At 33.1% G+C, this 21600-nt stretch overlaps 1 protein-coding gene across 5 annotated transcripts; it reads left to right on the forward strand.

The window, feature by feature from the left end:
• The first annotated feature begins 10439 nt into the window (after positions 1-10439).
• LOC115971060 (long chain acyl-CoA synthetase 1-like) lies at positions 10440-21096 on the forward strand. Of its 5 annotated transcripts, none has more exons than XM_031090733.1 (20): positions 10440-10544; positions 11732-11897; positions 12261-12324; positions 12404-12493; positions 12618-12674; positions 12773-12821; positions 13404-13480; positions 13597-13636; positions 13707-13801; positions 14345-14512; positions 14796-14906; positions 16014-16101; positions 16195-16261; positions 16386-16461; positions 16745-16862; positions 19198-19443; positions 19531-19670; positions 20274-20456; positions 20601-20720; positions 20807-21096. In XM_031090733.1, exons 2-20 carry the CDS (start codon positions 11752-11754, stop codon positions 20834-20836), a joined length of 1965 nt encoding a protein of 654 aa, XP_030946593.1. In that variant the 5' UTR covers positions 10440-10544; positions 11732-11751; the 3' UTR covers positions 20837-21096. The 5 variants fall into 5 exon arrangements, with proteins under 5 accessions (XP_030946593.1, XP_030946594.1, XP_030946597.1 ...); XM_031090734.1 differs by having other exon boundaries at positions 10448-10549; XM_031090737.1 differs by having other exon boundaries at positions 10497-10587.
• Positions 21097-21600: the final 504 nt, after the last annotated feature.

Here is a 21600-nt window from a genome sequence, read left to right on the forward strand (position 1 = left end):
TGTAATCTCGTTAGTTAGGTTTATAACGTCGAGGGTCAATGCATGCCTTTATGCCTTTATTATTGAATTTAAACTATCTTGTAGGCAGCTTTTGGTTCATTGAGATATGTCTTTAATACAATGCATATTACGTAATATTAAAATTTTTATTTAATTTATTTTTTCTAACATTATCATAATCTAAAATTACAAAATTTATTACATAATCTTAATCTTATTACCTTCCAATAATGCAATGTAAGATTACAATAATGTAATATTACATTAATATAAGATTATAATAATGTAATATTATGTTGTAATGTAACATCACAGCAAACTAAATGTCTCTAAGTGTAACTTAAGATTATATATGATGCTAAGAGCCTGTTTGGGTTGAGGGGGAAAGGAGTGGGAGTGGAGGGGAGTAAAGTAGAGTTGGCTAAAAATAGGCTAATTTTGGACCAACTACTCTACTATGCTCTATTCCCCCTCCCCCTCAATCCAAACGAACCATAAGTTTCTAGCTAGTATTTAGTATTTACATGAAAACAGTGTTTGCTTTATTATATAAGCAATGGATGCGGTCGCCTAAGACCTCAAGTAGAAAAAATGTCTCCAAATTTTAATCATTGTAATAGTGTTAATTAAACCTATTTATTAACCAATAAATAAAATAATATTTTTTTATCAAATGAAAAAAAAAAAAAAAAAAAGTGAGAAATGCTACGTCCACAATATTTTTACAACAGATTCTAAGTACGTAATAAGTTGTTACAAAATGTTATTGATGGCAAAAAAATAATTTAAGTGGTGGGTTCAAATTAGAACTAGTAATAACTTAACACTTAGGATTTGTTATGAAAAATATTGTGAATGTAACACTTCTAAAAAAAAAAGTAATACACAAAAAAAATTCACAATATTTTTCACAATAGTTGAGTTAGCAAATTTTTACTAGTTCTCACTTAGGTCCATCTCTAATGTCGTCCTTTTACTTACAACTATCAATTTACCACAATATTCCACTTACACTTAACAAAAGTGTTAATGTCAACTGGGTAGAGCAATTAGGCTGCATCAACATTGTATACCTTGTGAAGAAAGGTGGATCGATCCTTTTACATGAAATTCAAGGGGAAAATGGGCTTTTTGCCCTTATTTTTTTAAAATATCCAGCAAATTTTCCTTGTTTTGAAATTATTAAGCACCATGTCCCTACTTTGAAACTCGATTTTCTAAAAATTAAGTTTCAATGTAACTCGATTTTCTAAAAATCGAGTTTCAATGTAACTCAATTTTATGATTATCGAATTTTAGTTAAGTTTTTTCCCTGGAACTCGATTTCAGTAAAATTGAGTTCCAACCAGATTTTTTTTAATTGGGAAAAGCCATGGGTGCTCCTCCAGTGTTGCAAAAACTCACCTAGAACTCGATAAACATAAAATCGACTATGAGAAACTCGATTTTCTAAAAATCAAGTTTCAAAATAGGGACACGGTGCTTAATAGTTTCAAAATAAGGATATTGTGTTAGATATTTTAAAAAATAAGGGCAAAAGCCCATTTTCCCCTTATATTCAATGGTGTAGAGGGGTTATGAGTGCCTAGACATTAAGGTTACAAAAAAGAGGTGTGATGTGACCATAGCTTTTTTCTGCAGCAATCCAACCTACAAATTGTATCGTGCTCTTCCTTACTCTTTCAGAAAACAGGCACAACAACAAAACACAAGCACTGCACACTCAACATAACACTCAAAAGAGTACATAAGGGTTTAAATTATAAACAATCACGGTGCAAAACCATTTAACACCTTCCAATAAGAAAACACCACATCATCATTTTAGTAAAGTTGAATACATCCTACCGCACAAAATAATAACCTACTTAAATCACCAAACCACAAACACAATAGTTTCAAACTTCATACCTAAGCGCAAATCTCATCCTCCTCCTCCTCTTAGCATTAAAGCTTCACACTACCATACACGTTGTCAAAGTCATTGCCAGGAGAAAGTATACCATGTTTCGGTAATACCAACTCAGCATCTGTTTTGGTATTTCCTACCCAATAAATGAGTGACACCTATTTCAAAAAACCACATCAGACTACTTCAATAAATGATTAATTTATCTTCCTGATAGTATAGAAGATTGTGATTAATTTATTAGAGTAGTTTGATGTGATTTTTTGAAACAGGTGTCACTCATTTATTGGGTAAGAAATACCAAAACAGATGCTGAGTTGGTATTACCGAAACATGGTATACTTTATCCATTGCCAAAGCCAAAAAAAGATGTTGGTGCCACCGTGGGTGTGGTGTCACGATCTCAATGTTTGTTCTTTCATTATTTGTGGTTTTTTTCAATTTAGATTTTGAAATAATTGTGTGCTTAAGTTAATGTAAAAATTGGTGATTAATTATAAGATTACATTGTACTAGCAATGCAAATGTCTACAATGTAAACCAAGAATTTTCTGTGTAAAAATTTAAATATTTTCCAAGAAACTTAAAAAAGAAGTTCATATATATATATATATATATATATCTATATATTCTTAATTATAATTTTTAATAAAAATTTATCTTTTCTTTCTTTCTTTACAATGATGTGTAATATAACTAGAATTAATTCCCTAAATATTATAACATGTAATGAGTATTACACACGAGTTTAAAAAAAAAAAAAAAAAATTTCAAAGTGAATTTATAGGATATAGGTGCATAATGCAGGACATTGGTTAGTTAATTAAATATTTTTGTAGTGTATATATATATATATATATATATTTGAATTTAAATTATTATAATAATTTTTGTAAATGTAGAAAAGTGAAATTAAGGAAGAATCATCATAAAAGATAAATCCACAAATTCATTGATCTAATTAGACTAATTTTCAAGTGAAGGTCAAAAAGCCTTATAACTTAATTAGTTAGTATTTTTTAGTAGGTCCCTAACATCTAGGATTCAAATCTTTTCTCCCAGTTATTAGTTATTATTATCAAATTGTCGGAAAAAAACATTGCAGTCCACTATTGATGGATGATGGCTAATTGGCAATTACTGAATTACCTCCTCCAAGGCCGATAGAGAAGATTTTTTGAATGTGATGTATCTGTTGAAACTACATTTCATTTAATTGGGCCTTCGGCTCCGCCTCTTCGGCCTTTGAAAATTGAAAGTTGAAATTTGAAACCAAAGGAGCTTTCGCTCAGCAGCCTCAGCTGCTTCTTATTTAGGGTATGGTTGATACAATGAATGGGGATTACGACAGAATTTGTAATCTTTATTTCTATGAATAAAATGTGTTATAATGTAACAACTAAACCTATTCATAAGTTTGGTTATGAGTTATAGTATTAGAATAAAACTTAAGATTTATTTTAGGAAATATCTTACTCATACAATTATATCTCCTTAAAAATTGTTATTTTTAAAATTTAAGAGAAATATGTGTTATTTATTTATTTTTATTTTTATAATTGTTAAATGCATATAGAAAGTTTGTTTATTTGGAAATATATTAAGTTTTGAAATTATTGCACTTATTAAGGAATAGTTATTCCTCATTTTGAAGAATAGTTATTTATAAGAAATGACTATTGTACGGACCAGAAAATTTGGTAGCCCAAGCCCACTTAGAGTAGTGGGTTGTGCAATTCAACCTTGGCCCAAATCAATGAAATTTGTAAGAGAAGAGAACAAACAACAATAGAGGGCTTTGCCCGATGACAAGAGCAGGGAAAAGTAAGGTTTGTATTAAGAAATAAATGAGTATCAAGCTCTCCACAAGTTCTCCCATGGAGACTAAGTTTACACAAAAAGTAACACTGCTCACTCTCTTCTCCCAATATTCTTCCTTCTGTTTGCTTCTTGATTGTCTCGATCTCATTTTTAGTGCTCTTTCCTTTCCTTATATACTTCTACTCCTATCATATCTTAACCATCCATTCTCACCTAAGTCTCATCCTTTCATGACACTTGTTGCTTTTAACATCTGAAGAAGATGGTGGAAGGATCCTGCTTAACTGTGACTTACACTGTTCAAGTCACTTCCTCATCAATGCGGCTGATAAAGTTGTTGCCCACCATTTGATAAGGATGCAACAGTAGGGATGGCAATAAAAGTCCGACCCGCGGATACCCGGTCCGGTCCGACCCGCGGATACCCGGTCCGGTCCGACCCTAATGGGTCGGATTTTACCCGGCCCGATAAATAATAGGGTCGGGTATGGGTCTTTTAAAAAAAACCCGAAGCGGGTCCGGGTCGGGTCCGGGTTTTTGGCATACCCGACCCGGACCCGACCCGTTTAAGTATAAAATTACCAAAAAACCCCCCATATATATATAAACTAAAAAAACCCTACTTTCTCTCATCTTTCACACTCAGCCGTCCCACTCTCCATCCATTTCCCTCACAGCCTCAGTCTCCTCTCCCTTTCTCACTCTCTTCTCCCTCTCACTCACGGACTCAACCTCAAGCTCTAACCTCTGTCACCGCTACCATCACACGATCTCACCGCCGGCCTCAAGCTCTGTCATTGTCAGTCTCAAGCTCTGTCACCGCCGGTCTCAAGATCGTCACTGGTTTGTTTCTCTCTTTCTTTGTCTTCTCTGAGCTCCGATCTGTCTTCTCCAAGTGTAGCTCAGCCAAGATCTGCCATCTCCGCCAAGATCTGCCACCACCAAGATCTCTTTTTTTTTTTTTCATTTTTTTTTGGGTTCATTACTTGGTGCCTGAAAGGGGTATTATTGTGTATATTCATTTGTGGGATTTATTTTGTAGATTTTTGAACTTGATGTAATGGTCCCGGATTTGGATTTGGGGGATTTATTTTGTATATATTTGAACTTGCGGCAAATCTTGTTGTAAGGAAGAATTTTTTTTTTTTTTTTATGTATTTGGGTTATGTGTATAGGATTTATGTATGGGTTTGTGATTTTTATGTATTATTTCTTGTGATTTCTGTATTTGGGGTTGTGTTTTGAAAGGGAAAATGAGAAATTATAAGTAAATTATTGTAGATTTATGTGAAATTTGAAATCTAAAATTATTGTAGAAATCTAAAATAATTATTATAAATTAAATTAGTGTAGAATCTGAGATTTATTAAATTAATTACGGAATTTTTTTTTAAAAAAAAAAATTGGGCCACGGTTTAGGCCATTAGGGCTTAGGAATGGGCCCTAAAGTGGTCGGGGCCCGCGGGGCCCGACGGGCCGGGTTTGGAGCCTGGAAAAAAATCCGTTTATTAATCGGGTCGGGTTCGGGTAACAGATACAGATCCGCGAGTCGGGTCCGGATATAAAGAAACCCGATCCAAACCCGACCCGTTGCCATTCCTATGCAACAGACTACACCAGGCTAAAAGCTTCCCTAATGTCCATTAACTTCCTTTCTCTTCAGGATCCAGCTCCTACTTAGAACATTATAGAGTATTTTGACTTATCTGTTCCCTTCCTCGGGCCCATGGCCCGAGGCATTCCTACACCAATACTGCAACCCTTCAACTTTATCTTCGATCCTCGAGCACCCACAACTATTCCTTATAATAAAAACATAACTAAACTAAAGACTAATCAAACCATAGGAATAACTATTATATTACAGTGCCTATTACAGTCTACCTAACATGCCCTTAATTCTTTTTTTGGGCTGAGTAGCTTTGCTTTTTCTTTCTGTCATAGATAGCATTATTAAAACAACAAAATTTAAAGTCTCAAAAATTATAAGATCTAGATTTTGCTTACATTCAATATATATTCATGTGTACTGAATTGTACAAGGTCATAAAAACACTACCCTGCATTTAGGGTAGGGTTCATAAGCCTCTTTCTTTTTCAAAAGTTTCACCTCCCCTACATTTTAATTAATGAAAAATTTTAAATTATTTGTAAATTTTACTTAATGACTACTTCATATTAATAAAATTTGCAAAAACTAGTTTAATTTAGGAGTTTTTAGAGAATATATATGAGTTAGGATCAAGTTATACATGGTGTAATGTTTCACTACATAAATTTTGATTGAAATATTATTTTTAAAATCTAACCGTTATGTTACATTTTTTCTATCTTATTAACATGCATGCCAATTTTTATGTCAATAGCATGTTATTTTTATTATTCAATTTATAAACTCATCTTTTATGTATAATTTGAAAATACAACAAATTTTTTTATATATAAATGAAATATTTGTTAATCTCTAGTTGCATTGAAATTTGGATAATGCAATTCAATTTAATAGTGTATTTGTCAAAATACAAATTCAATAACAATTAAATAAGTAGTGTAAGTGTATACATGCTAAAAATTATGCTAGATCACATGTAATTTAAACCAAGAAGTCCAAGACACTATTGACCTAAATTTGTTATACGTCAAGAAGTTTAATCGGTTAAATTCATTTATTTCCACTTCTCTCTTCTTTTTTATTTTTTATTTTTACTTTTTATACAAGATAGAATTCTACTCTAACCTAATCTAAGTGTATATGTGTGTGAAGCTCCCTCCTGAAAACTTGAACCCTGTCCCTTGCCCCCCACACTCTACAAGTACTTGTGGAGTGACCATCGCACCAAGGGTGTGCGGTGGTATTTATTTTCACTTCTTAATTATGAATAGGTGGTACACTAATTGTTTATTTAAAATGAATTTTTATATTTATTTTTTTCCTAAAATTTATATGGAAACAATTGGTATTTTTGCTCAAATTTAATGACTTTGATAATAATGCAAACAAAATCAAACCAGGTGGATAAAAGCATATTTAAGAACACATGGAATTTATAATTTTAAAAAATTGTGTGCTTAAGTTAGTGAATAATTAAATATTTTTTTAACTCAATTTAAGAAATATATCCATGTTCAGACCTATATTAATGTTAACAATTTATATTATTCTATTTTTAAGTGATGTGTAATATAATTGAAATTAATTTCCAAAATTTTATAATAAATAATGAGTATTATACACGAACCATATAAATAAATTCTTTATTAAAAATTTCAAAATGAACTTACAGCGTACACACACATCACACGATCGGCTAGTTTTATTTTAAAAAAAATGATTGTATTGGATAATAAAGAACAAATTGTATTATTTTGGTGTTGGACACTAACTGCCGCATGCAGTTTTGGTGTTGGCGTGTGAGTGTATTCCCTTATCTCATCCTCCTTCCCCTATATGTGTGTGTCTGTTTCTCAAATAATAAAAAAAAAAAATTGTATTATTTTTTTCAATGACAATCAAATTTGACATAGACTTGAAGCTATGTGTTAAAAAATTTAGGGTTCTAACTTTTAATAATAAAAAAATTGGGACCTAACCTAGTTATAAACTTCCATATTTGCTGTAATTTGATTACTGAGGGCATGTTTAGTAGACTGTAATAGACGCTATAATGTAATAGTTATTCCTATAGTTTAGTTATTCTTTAGTTTGGTTATATTTTTATTATAAGGAATAGTCATTTTTTATGAATAGTTATTCTTCAAAATGAGGAATAATTATTTCTTTTAAAAATGTTACATTAGCTATTCCTTAGTAAGTGCAATAATTTCAAAACTTAAAATATTTCCAAATAAACAAACTTTTCATATACATCTAACAATTATATAAATAAAAAATCATTAAAAAAAAACACATATCTCTCTTAAATTTAAAAATAACAAATTTTAAAGAAATATAATTGTATGAGTAAAATATTTCTTAAAATAAATATTAAGTTTCATTTTAATGTTATAACTCACAATCAAACTAATGAATATGTTTAGTTATTGCATTACAACACATTTTATTACTAATAATAAATATTACAATTTCTGTAGTAATTTTCATTCAATGTACCTAACATTCCCTAAGAATTCTTTCCATGCTTGATGTAATTTGGGAATCTTATATTGGAGAGTTTATTATTTCTAAATAAAATTTGTTGGGGAATTTAATTTCTCACCGCTTGGGGTTCTCAATCTATTAATAAGTTTCGTATCTTTTTGTCCTTTTCTTCTCCACGCGCTTTTGAAAATGCATCGTTCTGCATCACATTAATTGATATTAGGTAATTGTAGTACTTCTTCAACTCTTCGATAGCACTATTCCCTTCAGGTGGACCTTACCTTTTTGACAGCAGGATATTGATGAAACAATAATTTAAGGAAATCAAAAATAAAAATAAAAATAAATAACATACATGATCCCTTAGGTGTTGGTATTGGCCATTAAATATGAATGTAGCGCCTCTATAAAATTGGTTTTAATTAAAACTAGTCGCTAACCCGTGCGATGCACGGGATAATTAAACAAAATTTATACACATTCACTTTTATTAGTACAATCATTTGAAAATAATTCTAACTAATACCCAAATGTAAGAGACACATTGACTTACTATTTAAAGTAGCCTTCTGAAGAATTTACACATATTGTGCAACTGAGCCTTAATTTCTCATCAACGGTTAGAAAAATAAACTACAAATATATAAATAAAGACCATGACTTGAGAAGGACGCATTAAACTTCAAATTAGAGTAGTAATGTTACTTTCTCAATCTTTGCTCAATTGCAATAATAATATAGAGGAAATTCAAAACATGGAAAAAAATAAAAATTACAACAATTAATTCAATTATCTTTCATGCTATACTTTGTAATTGTACGGAATTAAGTCAACTCAATTTAAGTAGTTGTAATAAAATTGGCTTCTACTATTCTCTATTTTATAGAGATATGAACATATTGGATTTCTCAAACAATTACCAGTATTGCAATAAAATGATTTATTATTGAAAATAAGAAACAAAGAAAATCTCTCTATAGCTTAAGAAACACAATATACTAAAATTAAAGAGAGAAAATTTTCAAAGGACAAAATATTATAGATAATTTAAAAGAATTTTGGTTTAATTCCTGAACACTGATTAGTTTAATTCCTGAACACTGTAACTCCATAAAATTCATATTAATAATAATATTTTATGATAGCGCAGTTAGAATTTTGGTTTAATTCTTGAACACTGAATTGGAAATTGATTATATGATTTTTCAATGGTGAACAAAAATGAAGTTAAAATTTAAGCATTGTAACAACTTCTTCACACAGTATTCTACGGGTAGCAACGAATTTAATTTGATTGTGTTACTATATAATCCAAACTTATTAATATATCAGGACTTTTAATTAACTCAATAAAACTATCAAAGCCTTTCCACTACAAGAACATGTGAAAATTCTGTTAATTTGAGCAAACTTAAACCCCTCCATCCACTTAAATTTTAGAAACAGATTATACACTTAAAAGGGTTAGTAATTTATAGCACTTACGCCCCACTATTAGTATACAGAAACTATTAGTATACAGAAACTAAGTGCGATCGTCGTAACCCTTTGAAAGAACCTTCCCCAATTGGACCCTATCAAAAAAAAAAAAAAAAAAAAAAACACCCAATTAACAAAATTAATCCAAAAGGGTCTAAAAAGCACACAAAATCAATTCAAAAAACAAAAATATGAGACAAAGTAATTACTTTCCGCTGCCAATGAAATCGTCTTCTGTATTGCTATTCCAAACTACAACACTTATCTCTCTAAGGCCTTCAATTAACGAAAACACAAACTTCTCTTGAAATACTGGAGTATTATGACCATCTATACACACACATACACAAAACAAAATCAACATAACTCACTATAATTCTATAGAAGCCTCAAAAATATAAAGAGAAATTAAAGGGGTTGAATTTGATATTTACGTTTAGAGAGAGAGTTTGCAGAAACCGTGGCTTTATATTTCTTAACTTGAGAGAGGGGTAAAGTTGTTAGGGTTTTGAGGAGTTATAATGTTTTTATTTTTATTTTTTATTTTTTAAATATTGTGCTGGCGTGGAAAATTGTGGTGCTAGCAGAGGCTTCGGTTTTATTGTGCTGGCGTGGAAAATTGTGGTGCTAGCAGAGGCTTCGGTTTTATATATATATATAGATTATAATGGTTGGTTGTTGGGGAAATATATTTGATTGAAGGAAATAATTGGTTTTAGTTGTAATGCACGGTTGATTGGTGGGCATTTTAAATTTGATTAAAAAGGAAACAGTAAGCAAAGATAGTAATCAATGATATAATATGGTCATGTTCATGTACAGACATGTCAAGTTCTCAAAGAATTTGTAGGAAAAGCCATAACACGGCCAAGTTATCACTTTCATTCATTTCTTGTGTTCTGCTTGAGTTGTTTGTTGGTCTGTCCAAATTGAAAGACAAGCATATGTATATCGTGACCTGCGAGTTGTGTTACCCACTTAACAAATCGTGGTAAGCTGCATGTCAGTCCCTCGTAAATCAAAATAACATATTGTGAAATTTTGTAGTGTCTGGTTAATGTCATAAATGCAAAGCACTGATGCATCATCAAACACCATTACTTTCCATCCGTTACAACTAACTCATTAACAACCATGCCTTTCTGTTCTTTTCTTCTTTTTAAATTCAATTCCATTTCCCCATAAGCTCCACCACCATTGCATCATTTCAGTTCCACACTCTATTGCTAGCTTCTGTAAGGTCTTTGTGTGTGTGTGTGTTTTATGTATGCGAAAGAGGTTGGTTTATGATAGCTTAATAAAGGGGTTATGGTGGTTTTGTGAATTAACCCTTCTGTTTGCGTAATAATTAAAATAATATAATATAATATAATATAAGCCTTTTGTTTTGTCAAATGGGATTTCTTGTGTGTGTCTGAGGATTAATTTCAGTGTTTCCAAGGACCATGGTTTAGTTTGCGCCAACCTTTTTTATGCGGCTAGTGTGATCACTGATGGCGTCATATGCGTCATGAGTCATGAAGATTCTTTTTGTTTTTCATTTGAGTTCTATTTTGTTTTCTTTTTCCTGTGGACTTTTGCATATGGTTTTAGATATACTATTTAAGTTCTAAAACTATGTCCAGCTGACTCTTTTTTCTTTTTCTTTACCATCTCTGACATTAAAATGTTCATAGCTTTGGGTTTGTAATTTTGTTTTCATATTTCTCATATCAGGTAAATGTGTTCATCACCTTTTTCTCTTGTTCTTTTTGTCCCCTCCATTTTTGTTTCTTGCATTAATTCATGTTAGTTAAGTATTGTAAAAGAAATTTCTCTTTTGATTTATAGACCCTATTTTTTTAAAGAGTTCGGTCATTCATGATTTTTTTCTTTGCTATATATTTGGTGTCATACTCAGATTATCTAAGATTCTAATGGTGCTTTTCAGTTGCCTAGTAGACTAATTTTTCCTTCCTTTTCTGGGTGAATTGCATATGACTTTTTTTTTTTTTTTTTAATTATAATTTAATAATTTGATTGTTGAGGAAGGGAGAATTTGAATATTGCACTTTGGAAATGCCATGAAGTACAAGTTGAGCTACAAGCCTTGCGGCATACAATTTTGCAATTATTTTAATGTTTTTGGTATATAAATTTTCTACTGTTTTTGAATGCTTGGCACTGAAAAGACACATCTCAATTTCTTCAATTCCAGAACAAGCCAGAATAGTGAAGGGCTTACACTATCTGAAAAGAGTTTTTTTGTATATATCTCACAGTAGTCGAGTTTTAGCACTTATTATCTGGACCAATAGAAAATCATGTTTCTGACCATTTCCGTATGCTTTTTATTGACCGTTGACTAAATGATTTAGTGGTGCCATAAATTTTCTAGACTTTTGAATCTATAAGTCTATGTGCTGATACTTCTCTTGTCCAGGTTTCAGAATTTGGAAAAAAATGAAGATTTTTTCAGCTAAGGTTGAAGAGGGAAGAGAAGGCCTAGGTGAGAAGCCAGCAGTTGGTCCTGTGTATCGTAATTTACTCTCCAAGAATGAGTTTCCTCCACCTGATCCCAATATTAGTACAGCTTGGGATGTTTTCAGGTATTTCTGTTCATAAATGATTTGTTTTCAGTCATAACAAAAGGCAAGGATGTGTTGCATATCACATATGATTCAACTTCTGCTATATTTCTTAGTAAATATGTTAAATTATGTGAACCAGGCCATAAAGGTGAAAACAAAAGCTACAGACCATTGTAAAGTGAACAGCTTGAGTAACCAAATTAACTTTTATGATCAAAGTTGCAACATAGTTTAAAATTTGACTTTTGGTGATTGCCAAGGCTTTATATTATTATAGGCCAAAAAAGATTAACATTGTTCCTTTAGTTTGGGGGATGCTTCAAAGATAAATAATTCTTCTTTAGTTCATTTCCTTGACTATCTAAGGGTCTTGTTATGCAGCGTATCTGTGGAGAAGAATCCTCAAAATAGGATGCTTGGATGGCGTAAATTTGTTGATGGGAAGGTAATTATCTTTTGGAGTAATCTTTATATTTGTGTCAAGTATTTTTGACAAGTGATTTGTGATTTTGTTTGATCCTTAGCTAGGACCTTATGTATGGAAGACATACAAGGAAGTTTATGATGAAGTCATGTGTATTGGTTCTGCATTACGAGCATCTGGTGCTGAACCTGTAAGTCCACACATGCTAGGGGCTTATGATTAGAGTGCATACTAAATAAAAGTTTTTGGCAACTAGAGCTATTCTCTTTCAGTAGGCTTATTTATTTCTGGCTTTCTTGATATTCCTCTGACAGGGCTCCCGGGTTGGGATTTATGGATCAAACTGCCCTCAGTGGATTATGGCCATGGAGGTCTGTTTTGACATTTTCTCCAGCCTTGTTTCACTCTTTGTAAAAGTGTTTTATCTTTTGATAATCTGAAATGAATAATCTGTTCAAATTTTGTGTAGGCTTGCAACGCCCACAGTTTGGTTTGTGTGCCTCTTTATGATACCCTTGGTAAACATTCTTCTTGCAAATTTTCCTAGTTTCTGTCCTAATTTTTTTTTGGTCCCTCTCTCTCTCAAGGACCAGCATTGATTCTTTTGACCTAAAAGCTTCCAAATTGACTTCTTTGGGCAAGAGATGGGTCCACCGTCCACCATGCTTGGTGGCATTCATTAATTTTGTTCAAGTAGAAGCTTTGCCAGATAATGACCCTCACATTTATTGCTTTTTTTTTTTCTCCTAAACCACGTTTGAGGGCCAGGGTTAATTTTGAAATGTGTCTTATTTTATTTTTGTTTCAGTTTCTGGTCCAAATGAAAGCATCATATTAAAATTTTATTAAAATTGAGTTAATTTGATTGACTCTCATATCTTGACCCTCTAGAATCATTGGCTTTCCTGCCTGGTTGTACATTGCTCACTAGTACACTTTGTCATGGATTTTCTAATTCCTGATTCATTCTTGTATTTTTCAGCAGCTAATTTCTATTCTCAAGTTTCATTTTTGGAACATTTCATCGATTTGAGGCTTTTTTTTTCTACATATAATTTTTGGAAATATAAATAAATACTTAAGGGTTGTGTTGGATGCAGGGCCAGGTGCTGTCAATTTTATTCTCGATCATGCAGAGGTTGATTTTGTTTTTGTCCAGGATAAAAAAGTGAAAGAAGTAAGAACTTTAAAAAAATTGAGTTGCTTTGTGATAAAATGATATGCTTAATCACATGAGCTCACATTTCAAAAGCAATGGATGTTCTGATTGGACAAATGTTCTTGTATTTGCAGCTACTAAATCCTGATTGTAAATCTGCTCAACGGCTGAAAAGTAAGAATGACTAAATAACTGCTGTCTGGTCGATGTTAAGGCTTTCTACTGAGTTTGGTTGTGGTTGCAGTTATGGTGTGCTTCACTTCCTTGACAGAGGAAGAGAAGAATAAGGCAGCTGAAATTAGGATAAAACCATATTCATGGAATGAGTTCCTTTATATGGTCAGTTTCCCATTGTCTTGATTGAATATTTTTTCAATAAACTAATCTGCGTATAATGTAAATAAACATAGAACATGTGTTTTCTTTTTCTTCAGTAGTAACTTTTCCTTAAAGAGAAAAGAGTACTTGTACATCTTCTACTAGATTAGAACTAGTATTTGCGATTCATTGTGCTCTGCTCTATATGTTTTGACGCTTTTTTCTATCTTCCTGGAATTGGTCTTAGTATATCTCTAGTTGAAGATCTTAAATAAATCTATGCTGTGGATCTCTCTCACAGCTATGCGAGCATTGTGTGTTTGGGCCCATCTTATATGCAAATTTAAGTGGAATTCATGCTGTGTGTTGTCATGTCCCATATATCCATTTTGCATAAAAAGTGAATTCATTTTCCCCCCAAAATTTGTAAGATATATGGGTTACTTCTCATCAAAGCTTAGGTTAACTAACTTTAAAATGTCTCATTCTCACTGACAACATATTACTGTCAATTTGCATGCTTTCTTCTGTTTTGGTTGATCTTAAGATTTTGTTGTTCATCAGGGAAAAGAAACCCCATCAGAGATTTGTCCACCTCAGGCTTTCCACATTTGCACAATTATGTACACAAGTGGCACGAGTGGAGATCCTAAAGGTGTTGTGTTAACACATGAGAACATTGCCTCTTTTATAAGAGGGATGGATCTATTTATGGCACAATTTGAAGACAAGGTAAACATGGTTCTTGAACAGCTGATAGGTTTTTTCTACATATCTCTTCTCTTGTTGTTTAATTAATCTCCATGACATCTTGCTAAGCTATATAAAATTCTGGTGACTCTTTTCCTTTGCATGAGTCCCAAATACACAGATAAGGACTTTTGTTGTGCAAAATCTATGTTTCACTTTGTATGTGTCTCCCCTATCAACTGAAACCATGTGATATGTTTTGTATTCATTATTAAACTTGATGGATCAACACCATTTAACAAAATGCAATTTTTACTCTGGATAGATGAATGAAGATGATGTGTATCTTTCTTTCCTGCCCCTGGCTCATATCCTTGATCGCGTGATTGAAGAGTATTTTTTCCGTAATGGTGCTTCTGTTGGCTACTATCATGGGGTATGCTGCTGAAACTACTTCATCACTTGTTTGAAGTTTGGGCCTCATTTTTTTATTTCTTTCATCTATATGGTATACATCAGAAAAGAGAGGGGGGGGGGGGGAGATGATATGTATACACACACATAAATTGTTCTCATGCTTGATTGATGCAGTGACATAGGACAAATTGAGGAATTTGCCTTCTTGTGATTGTGGTGGATTAAAGTGTAGTAGGATTTGTGGAAATAAGATTTAGAGTTGTTGAAGAAAGGGTTATGGGGTTGTGTTAGGAAGTAAAAGGGGATTTGATAGCTATTTGGTAGAAGAAAGTTAGAGGGGATTTAGGGTTTTGATAAGTACTAGTAGACTGGGCAGAATTGAATTCGGACCCTGTAACCCAACCCAAACCCGAAGGAGAATACCTGATTTGGACTCGGAGTGAAAAACAAGTCAATCTATACCTGACCTGCTTAACTTCTAAGCAGGGTTGGTCTAAGATATTTAGGATATTCTAGAAAATTCTAGACTTCTAAAGTACCAAAATGCCCTCAATTCCTAGGAATTGTAGAATTTATAAATTTAACCCTAAAAAAAAGTTGAAAAAAAAAAAAAAAAAAAACCCTGCTTTAATCCAAAAAGACTCATACTCAAACCTTTAAAATGACACAAATTATATTTCAATTTAACTTCACATGTGAACCCCAAAAGATAATTCTTGAATAGATGAATTTGCAAAAGTAAATGGAAAATTAATCTTCCATGGCTGCATCATGGAGCAAAGAATCAGAATATGGAATTCACCAATGTCAGCATTGAAAAGGTACTGTCAGGGTGCTAGGTATTGCAGTGGTGTGCTGATGATGGTTGTATAAATAGTTGGTAACTTGTGGTAGTGGTGCCATTGTTGGGGGAAGGGGGGAGGGGGGGGGGGGGGGCGGGGTAAGGATAGTTAATTTCCATTTTTTTCTTCAAAGGGAGTAATGCTGTGTATAATTTCCCACTGCTTTAAAGAATCCAAATATTAGCATGTAGAACTCTATATTTCACTTCTAATGGTCCATAATTTTCTCATGACTCTTTGACCTTTATATGTTTTTGTCTAAAATTATGACGTCTTATTTGAAGGATCTTAATGCATTGCTGGATGATTTGATGGAGCTGAAGCCAACACTCTTTGGTGGGGTACCTCGAGTTTTTGAAAGAGTGCATGAAGGTATGGAAACTAGTCATCTGTGTCAGCCAAAACTTTATAAAATCATCAATTTTGGCTAAGCAACTTATCCGCTCCTGCTCAACTTTATTTTAGGTATAAAAAAAGCATTACAAGAACTCAATCCAGTAAGGAGAAAAATTTTTGACATTCTGTACAGACAGTAAGTTGGTCTTATATATATTCCAACATGTTCACTTCATAATAATTGCTTTTCTGTCTAGTTCTTATGTAATAAGATTTAGGTTAATTTTATGACGCTATTGTACCATTCTATTACAATACAGCAAACTTGCTTGGATGAAGTTTGGGTGTAAACAGAAAAATGCATCACCATTAGCTGATCTGTTGGCATTCAGGAAGGTAGCATCTTTTTCCTTATGTACTAGTGTTTCAAATCTGAATATCTGGCCACAAACAGAAGCTCACAAAATGCTGTTCTCATGGCCCAAATCTGAATTCCAGATTTGCAACCATGACTAGAATGTTAATACCAAGTCTAATCTTGATATTAACGTGAACCAAACTAAAATGGAACTCTCTCTACATTATTGTCTTTCCTGTTTATCCAAACAATACGTTAGTTTAGCTCAGAAAAGCTTCCCTTGACTTTGAAATGTCCTTTATTTTTGTCAATTTTGTTTAGATTAAAGCCAGATTAGGTGGTCGAGTCCGGCTAATATTATCTGGAGGAGCACCCTTGAGCTCTGAGGTGGAAGAATTCTTGCGGGTTACTTGTTGTGCCTTTGTTGTCACAGGTTATGGTAAGCACTTCTTTTTGTAGTGGTACACATTGCAAGTACAGACCATGAAGGTTTAGTTACAACAAGGAGGATATTCTGGTGTGAGCTAAAACTATATTTGCATGTGAAAACTCAAATAGTGTGAAACACTATAGCTAATTTAGACCCCTAATTTTAAATTATGGCTTAATTATTTTTACTTTAACTTAACTAAGTGCGGAACAAGAATAAATGAGTTGTAATAAAACTGGAACACTACTCTAAGGCATAACCACAAGCAAGTAATTAACAAATATAAAGCTTAAAGAGTAAGGGAAGAGATATGCAAACACAAGATAACACCGAGATGTGTTATTGAAAAGGGAACCGAAGTACTCAACAAAAAACCTCTTCGCAACCCTCCAAGTCAAAATGATCCACTAGTGAATAAGTTAGAGTACAAGGATACCAGAAAAACCCTCCAGCCTATTCTACCCAAAGTACTTGAACCTTTTAAACTCCAGCTATCAACGGACTTCTCGGAGTCTTGTCTTCATTAGTTATCCGAATCCCACAATTCCGCCCAATTGCATCGCCAAGCCTCACCGGCTTCTTTGGAAAATACCCAATGCTTCCCAAGTTCCAAAACACTCTCTACACTTTGAATATGTGTGGGTTGTGTTTGGGTACAAATCTCCTCTTAAGATATAACAATAGGAGAGGGAAATAAGAAGATACTACAAAGAAATTCTCACTTAAGGATGAGTAGCTCTCTCTCAAATGGAGGGTGTGTTGTAGAAATCTTTTTAGGGTTTTCTTCTGAATAGTCTCCTTACAATTTTGTAAATAAAGAGAGCATATATAGTATGGGTGAAGAGTATAAGAGTCACACTTAAAATCCTAGCTGTCAGTGCATTTTGCGAGTCATCTTGCAAGTTGGCCAAGTCGCGAGATGAGTCGCGAAACTCACTGACTCTTTAGCTTCCGGCATGTGCTCCTCATGTGACCTTCACAGGTTGCACCACTCGCAAGCCAAGTCGCGAGATCAACTTCTTGAGTAATCTTCACCAACTTAATACTAAACTCATTACAATTAAATCCCACAAAATACAAGGAAATAAATTAATGAAATTATAACACTTTTTTGTCATGGAATAAAGCCAACATAAATGTTATGTAAAAAACCATAACTTAATAGCATGAAACACCAGCACTACACAGTTCACCATAAATATTAACTGATTTTGATGAAGTAGCATAATCAGCAGACTTCTATAAAGTTTTTTATCCCATTTTAAGAGTATTCTATGACAGCTATATTTTTTATTTCTTCAAAACTGCTTCACATATCATCCTTCCTACAAACATGAACATTATTTTCTATTTGAAATATTATGCTTTAGTTAGGGTTGGTGGAAATCTTCTCTAGGCCAAGGAGTTGATTTCATTATTAATGCTGCATTTTTTTTTTGGGGACAAATTTAGACCCGGTTGTGCCAATAAACATATTTTAAACCAAGTTAAATTAAGCAATCAATTATTTATGTGAGTCAGATCTTGGTTAAACAATGCATACCATGTCACAAAGGAAATAAATGAGACAAACAATACGGTGACAAAGAGAAAAACCTAAAGCAGGAAAAACTCTTCAAGAGTTTAACCACCAACCCCAAAGTAAAATAGATCCATTATTATAGAATGGAAGTTTTCTTTATCATGATGACTAGGAACAGGCAAATCCAAAATTTCACTTCTTAAAATAGATTTAACCTTGAATTTACTATTACCTCATGTAGACTTACTAACGTGATCCCACACAACTCCAACTCCGTGGATTCTTCTATCTGTGGTACTTATGACTTCCAAAACCATCTTGAAGATTGTTTCCAGCAGCTTTTATGTGTACTGGATGCAGCAACTTCAAATAAATCACTAGTTCTTCAGTTATCTTCCACTTGATCTCCAGATGACGCTTTAAGAGAGCTTGGTTAACCCTAACCCTAGGTGTACAATGCACAGCTTCCAAAAACTCTGAAATAACATGCTCTAGGTCTTCTTTTATACCTCAGCTTGGAATCAACAAAACCCTAGAAGCACTGACGTATAATTGGGCTGAAATAGGATTCTAACAACAAGATTCTTGATTGAATGACATAAGTTCTCAATCGATCAACATTATTGGCAGATCTCGACTGATAGACTGCGTTGAGAAAGTGTCGAGAATCCTAACTTTTCAATTCTTACTGAGCAGTAACTGGAATATGTGGACTTCAAATAAACTTTAAATGCACTATGTATGATTTTTGTTCACGGTTTGCCAACCTAACACCATGGACTCCGCATTCATACATATTGAACAAGTTCCATTGTGTTACAGGGTTGACAGAAACTTGTGGACCAACTACTATGGGCTTTCCTGATGAGATGTGCATGATTGGTACTGTCGGTACCTCTACTTTGTACAATGAGCTGCGCCTTGAGGAGGTCCCAGAGATGGGTTACAACCCACTTGGGGAGCGAGCATGTGGTGAGATATGTGTGAGAGGAAAGAGTGTCTTTTCCGGGTACCACAAAAATCCTGAATTAACAAGAGAGTCCATCAAAGATGGCTGGTTTCATACAGGTTTGAGAAGTGTCATTTCCTGTTTTTATTAGTTTTATTTTGGAATTTTGTGTGTGTCCTGATTTTTTCATTCTTTGGCATCCTCAGGGGACATAGGGGAAATGCTTCCAAATGGAGTTGTTAAGATTATAGATAGAAAGAAGAATCTCATAAAACTTTCCCAAGGAGAGTATGTTGCACTAGAGCATTTGGAAAATGTTTATGTTATCACTCCAATTGTTGAAGATGTGAGCATCTTATCCTGTTTTTGATTGAATGTCTAAAAAATTTATAAAAAAAATAATAACAATAATAATATAGTTGACCCTAAGGTTTGATTGAATGCCTAAACAATATTTAAAAAAAAAAAAAAATTATAATCCACCCTCTAAGGTTTGTTCTTATCACAATTTAGTTCATAAAAATTTTCAATTGCTATGTTTGACCACCCTCTAAAATTTGATTGAAAATGAAATTGTTAGGATTCCATCCAAATTAACAAATTTTGCATTTTGTGGACAGATTTTTAAAGTTCTAGTACAACTTGCCCCTTATGGTTTGGCCCTATCGCAATTGAATCCCACTAAATATTTTAATTGCTACATTTTGACCTCCTGAAGTTTGGATTAAAATGAAATCATTAATAGGTCTTTGGATGGAACCCTAATGGTTTTATTTTAGTCAAAACCTTAGGGGGCAAATATAGCAATTAAAAGCTTATGTACTAAATTGTGATATGGCCAAACCACATATAGGATAAATTGTAATTTCTCAAAAATTTATAATTCAGTCATTAGATTTTGATAATGGGTATATATAGCTTAGTTGATAATATCTCCATTGTTTTGAAGATCTGGGTATATGGGAACAGCCTTAAGTCAAAGCTAGTTGCAGTAGTTATACCACATGAAGAAAACGCCAAAAAGTGGGCATATTCAAATGGTCATGTGGGTTCATTCGCTGAACTGTGTTCCCTTGATCAGTTAAAGAATTATGTACTCGCTGAGCTGAAGTTTACTGCTGAGAGAAACAAGGTACTAATACCTGTTTCAAATAAACTCATACATGTTTGTGTTCCCCCGTATAAGTTGAGAAACAGTAATGACTACCAGCTCTTTGCCAGTAATTAGCTTTTATTCTTTTTACCAAAATACATTGCTTCCCTTTTGTTAAACCAGCTGAGAGGTTTTGAACAAATCAAAGGAATCATTCTAGATCCCCTTCCCTTTGACATGGAAAGAGATTTGGTAACAGCAACAATGAAGAAGAAAAGAAATAAGTTGCTTAAATTGTATCAGGTACGTTGAAGCCCTCTCTTCTTCTCCTTGAGTTTCTATTAAATCATTGTAAGCCTAAGTTAAGTGAGTAACTGCATATTTTACAGGCACAAATTGACAAACTCTATGGAATTTGACTGGATGGCAATAATAAAGGTTTTGGGATTAATAAGAGACAGTTGGTACGGGAGTTGTGTATGCAAATGTATCAGTTGTCCCTCTCCTCAAATTGCCTACAAAATTGTTGTCCTACTGGTGTAATTTCTCTGCTGAATACTAATTTAGAGTGTGAAAAATGTAGAGTGTGAAACTGTGTTACATCTTAGTCCTCTTATGCGTTGGATTTTGGTCATAATAATAATAATTCATTTCCAACATATCAAAATTACCAAGTGCATAGCATGCCACGAAGCACAAGTACACTTGTTGGCCTACATATAAAATGTCACGGCCCTAGCTACCGAGCTTTGTTTATTTTGTTACTCAATCCAACCAGCACAATGAATTAGATGAATCATTCAAAATCCCTCTTTGCCACCCCATGCTAAAGTTTGGTTGTTCTTTTACAAAATTCCCAAAATTTATAAATTCAATTAATATACCCAAAATAAAATAATGTGAGTTATTAAGAAATCTAATTTTTGTGAATTTCAATTCCTAGAAGTTGAAATTCTCAAAAAAAAAAAAAAAAAATATATATATATATATATTATATATATATTATGGCTGTCCAAACAACCCAGAGACTCGGCCAAACCGACCCGTCACAGCCAAATCCGACACCTCCGGCCATCGATGATGGGTCTTAACCTCTGAAACCTAACTCCAGCGAGTCAAGTGGCGGGTTTCGGTCTCTAAAACCCAAGCCACTCGATCCGACCAGAAAATGCTAAAAAAAGGG

The sequence above is a fragment of the Quercus lobata genome, chromosome 12 (genome assembly GCF_001633185.2).
Source record: "Quercus lobata isolate SW786 chromosome 12, ValleyOak3.0 Primary Assembly, whole genome shotgun sequence".
NCBI lineage: Eukaryota > Viridiplantae > Streptophyta > Magnoliopsida > Fagales > Fagaceae > Quercus > Quercus lobata.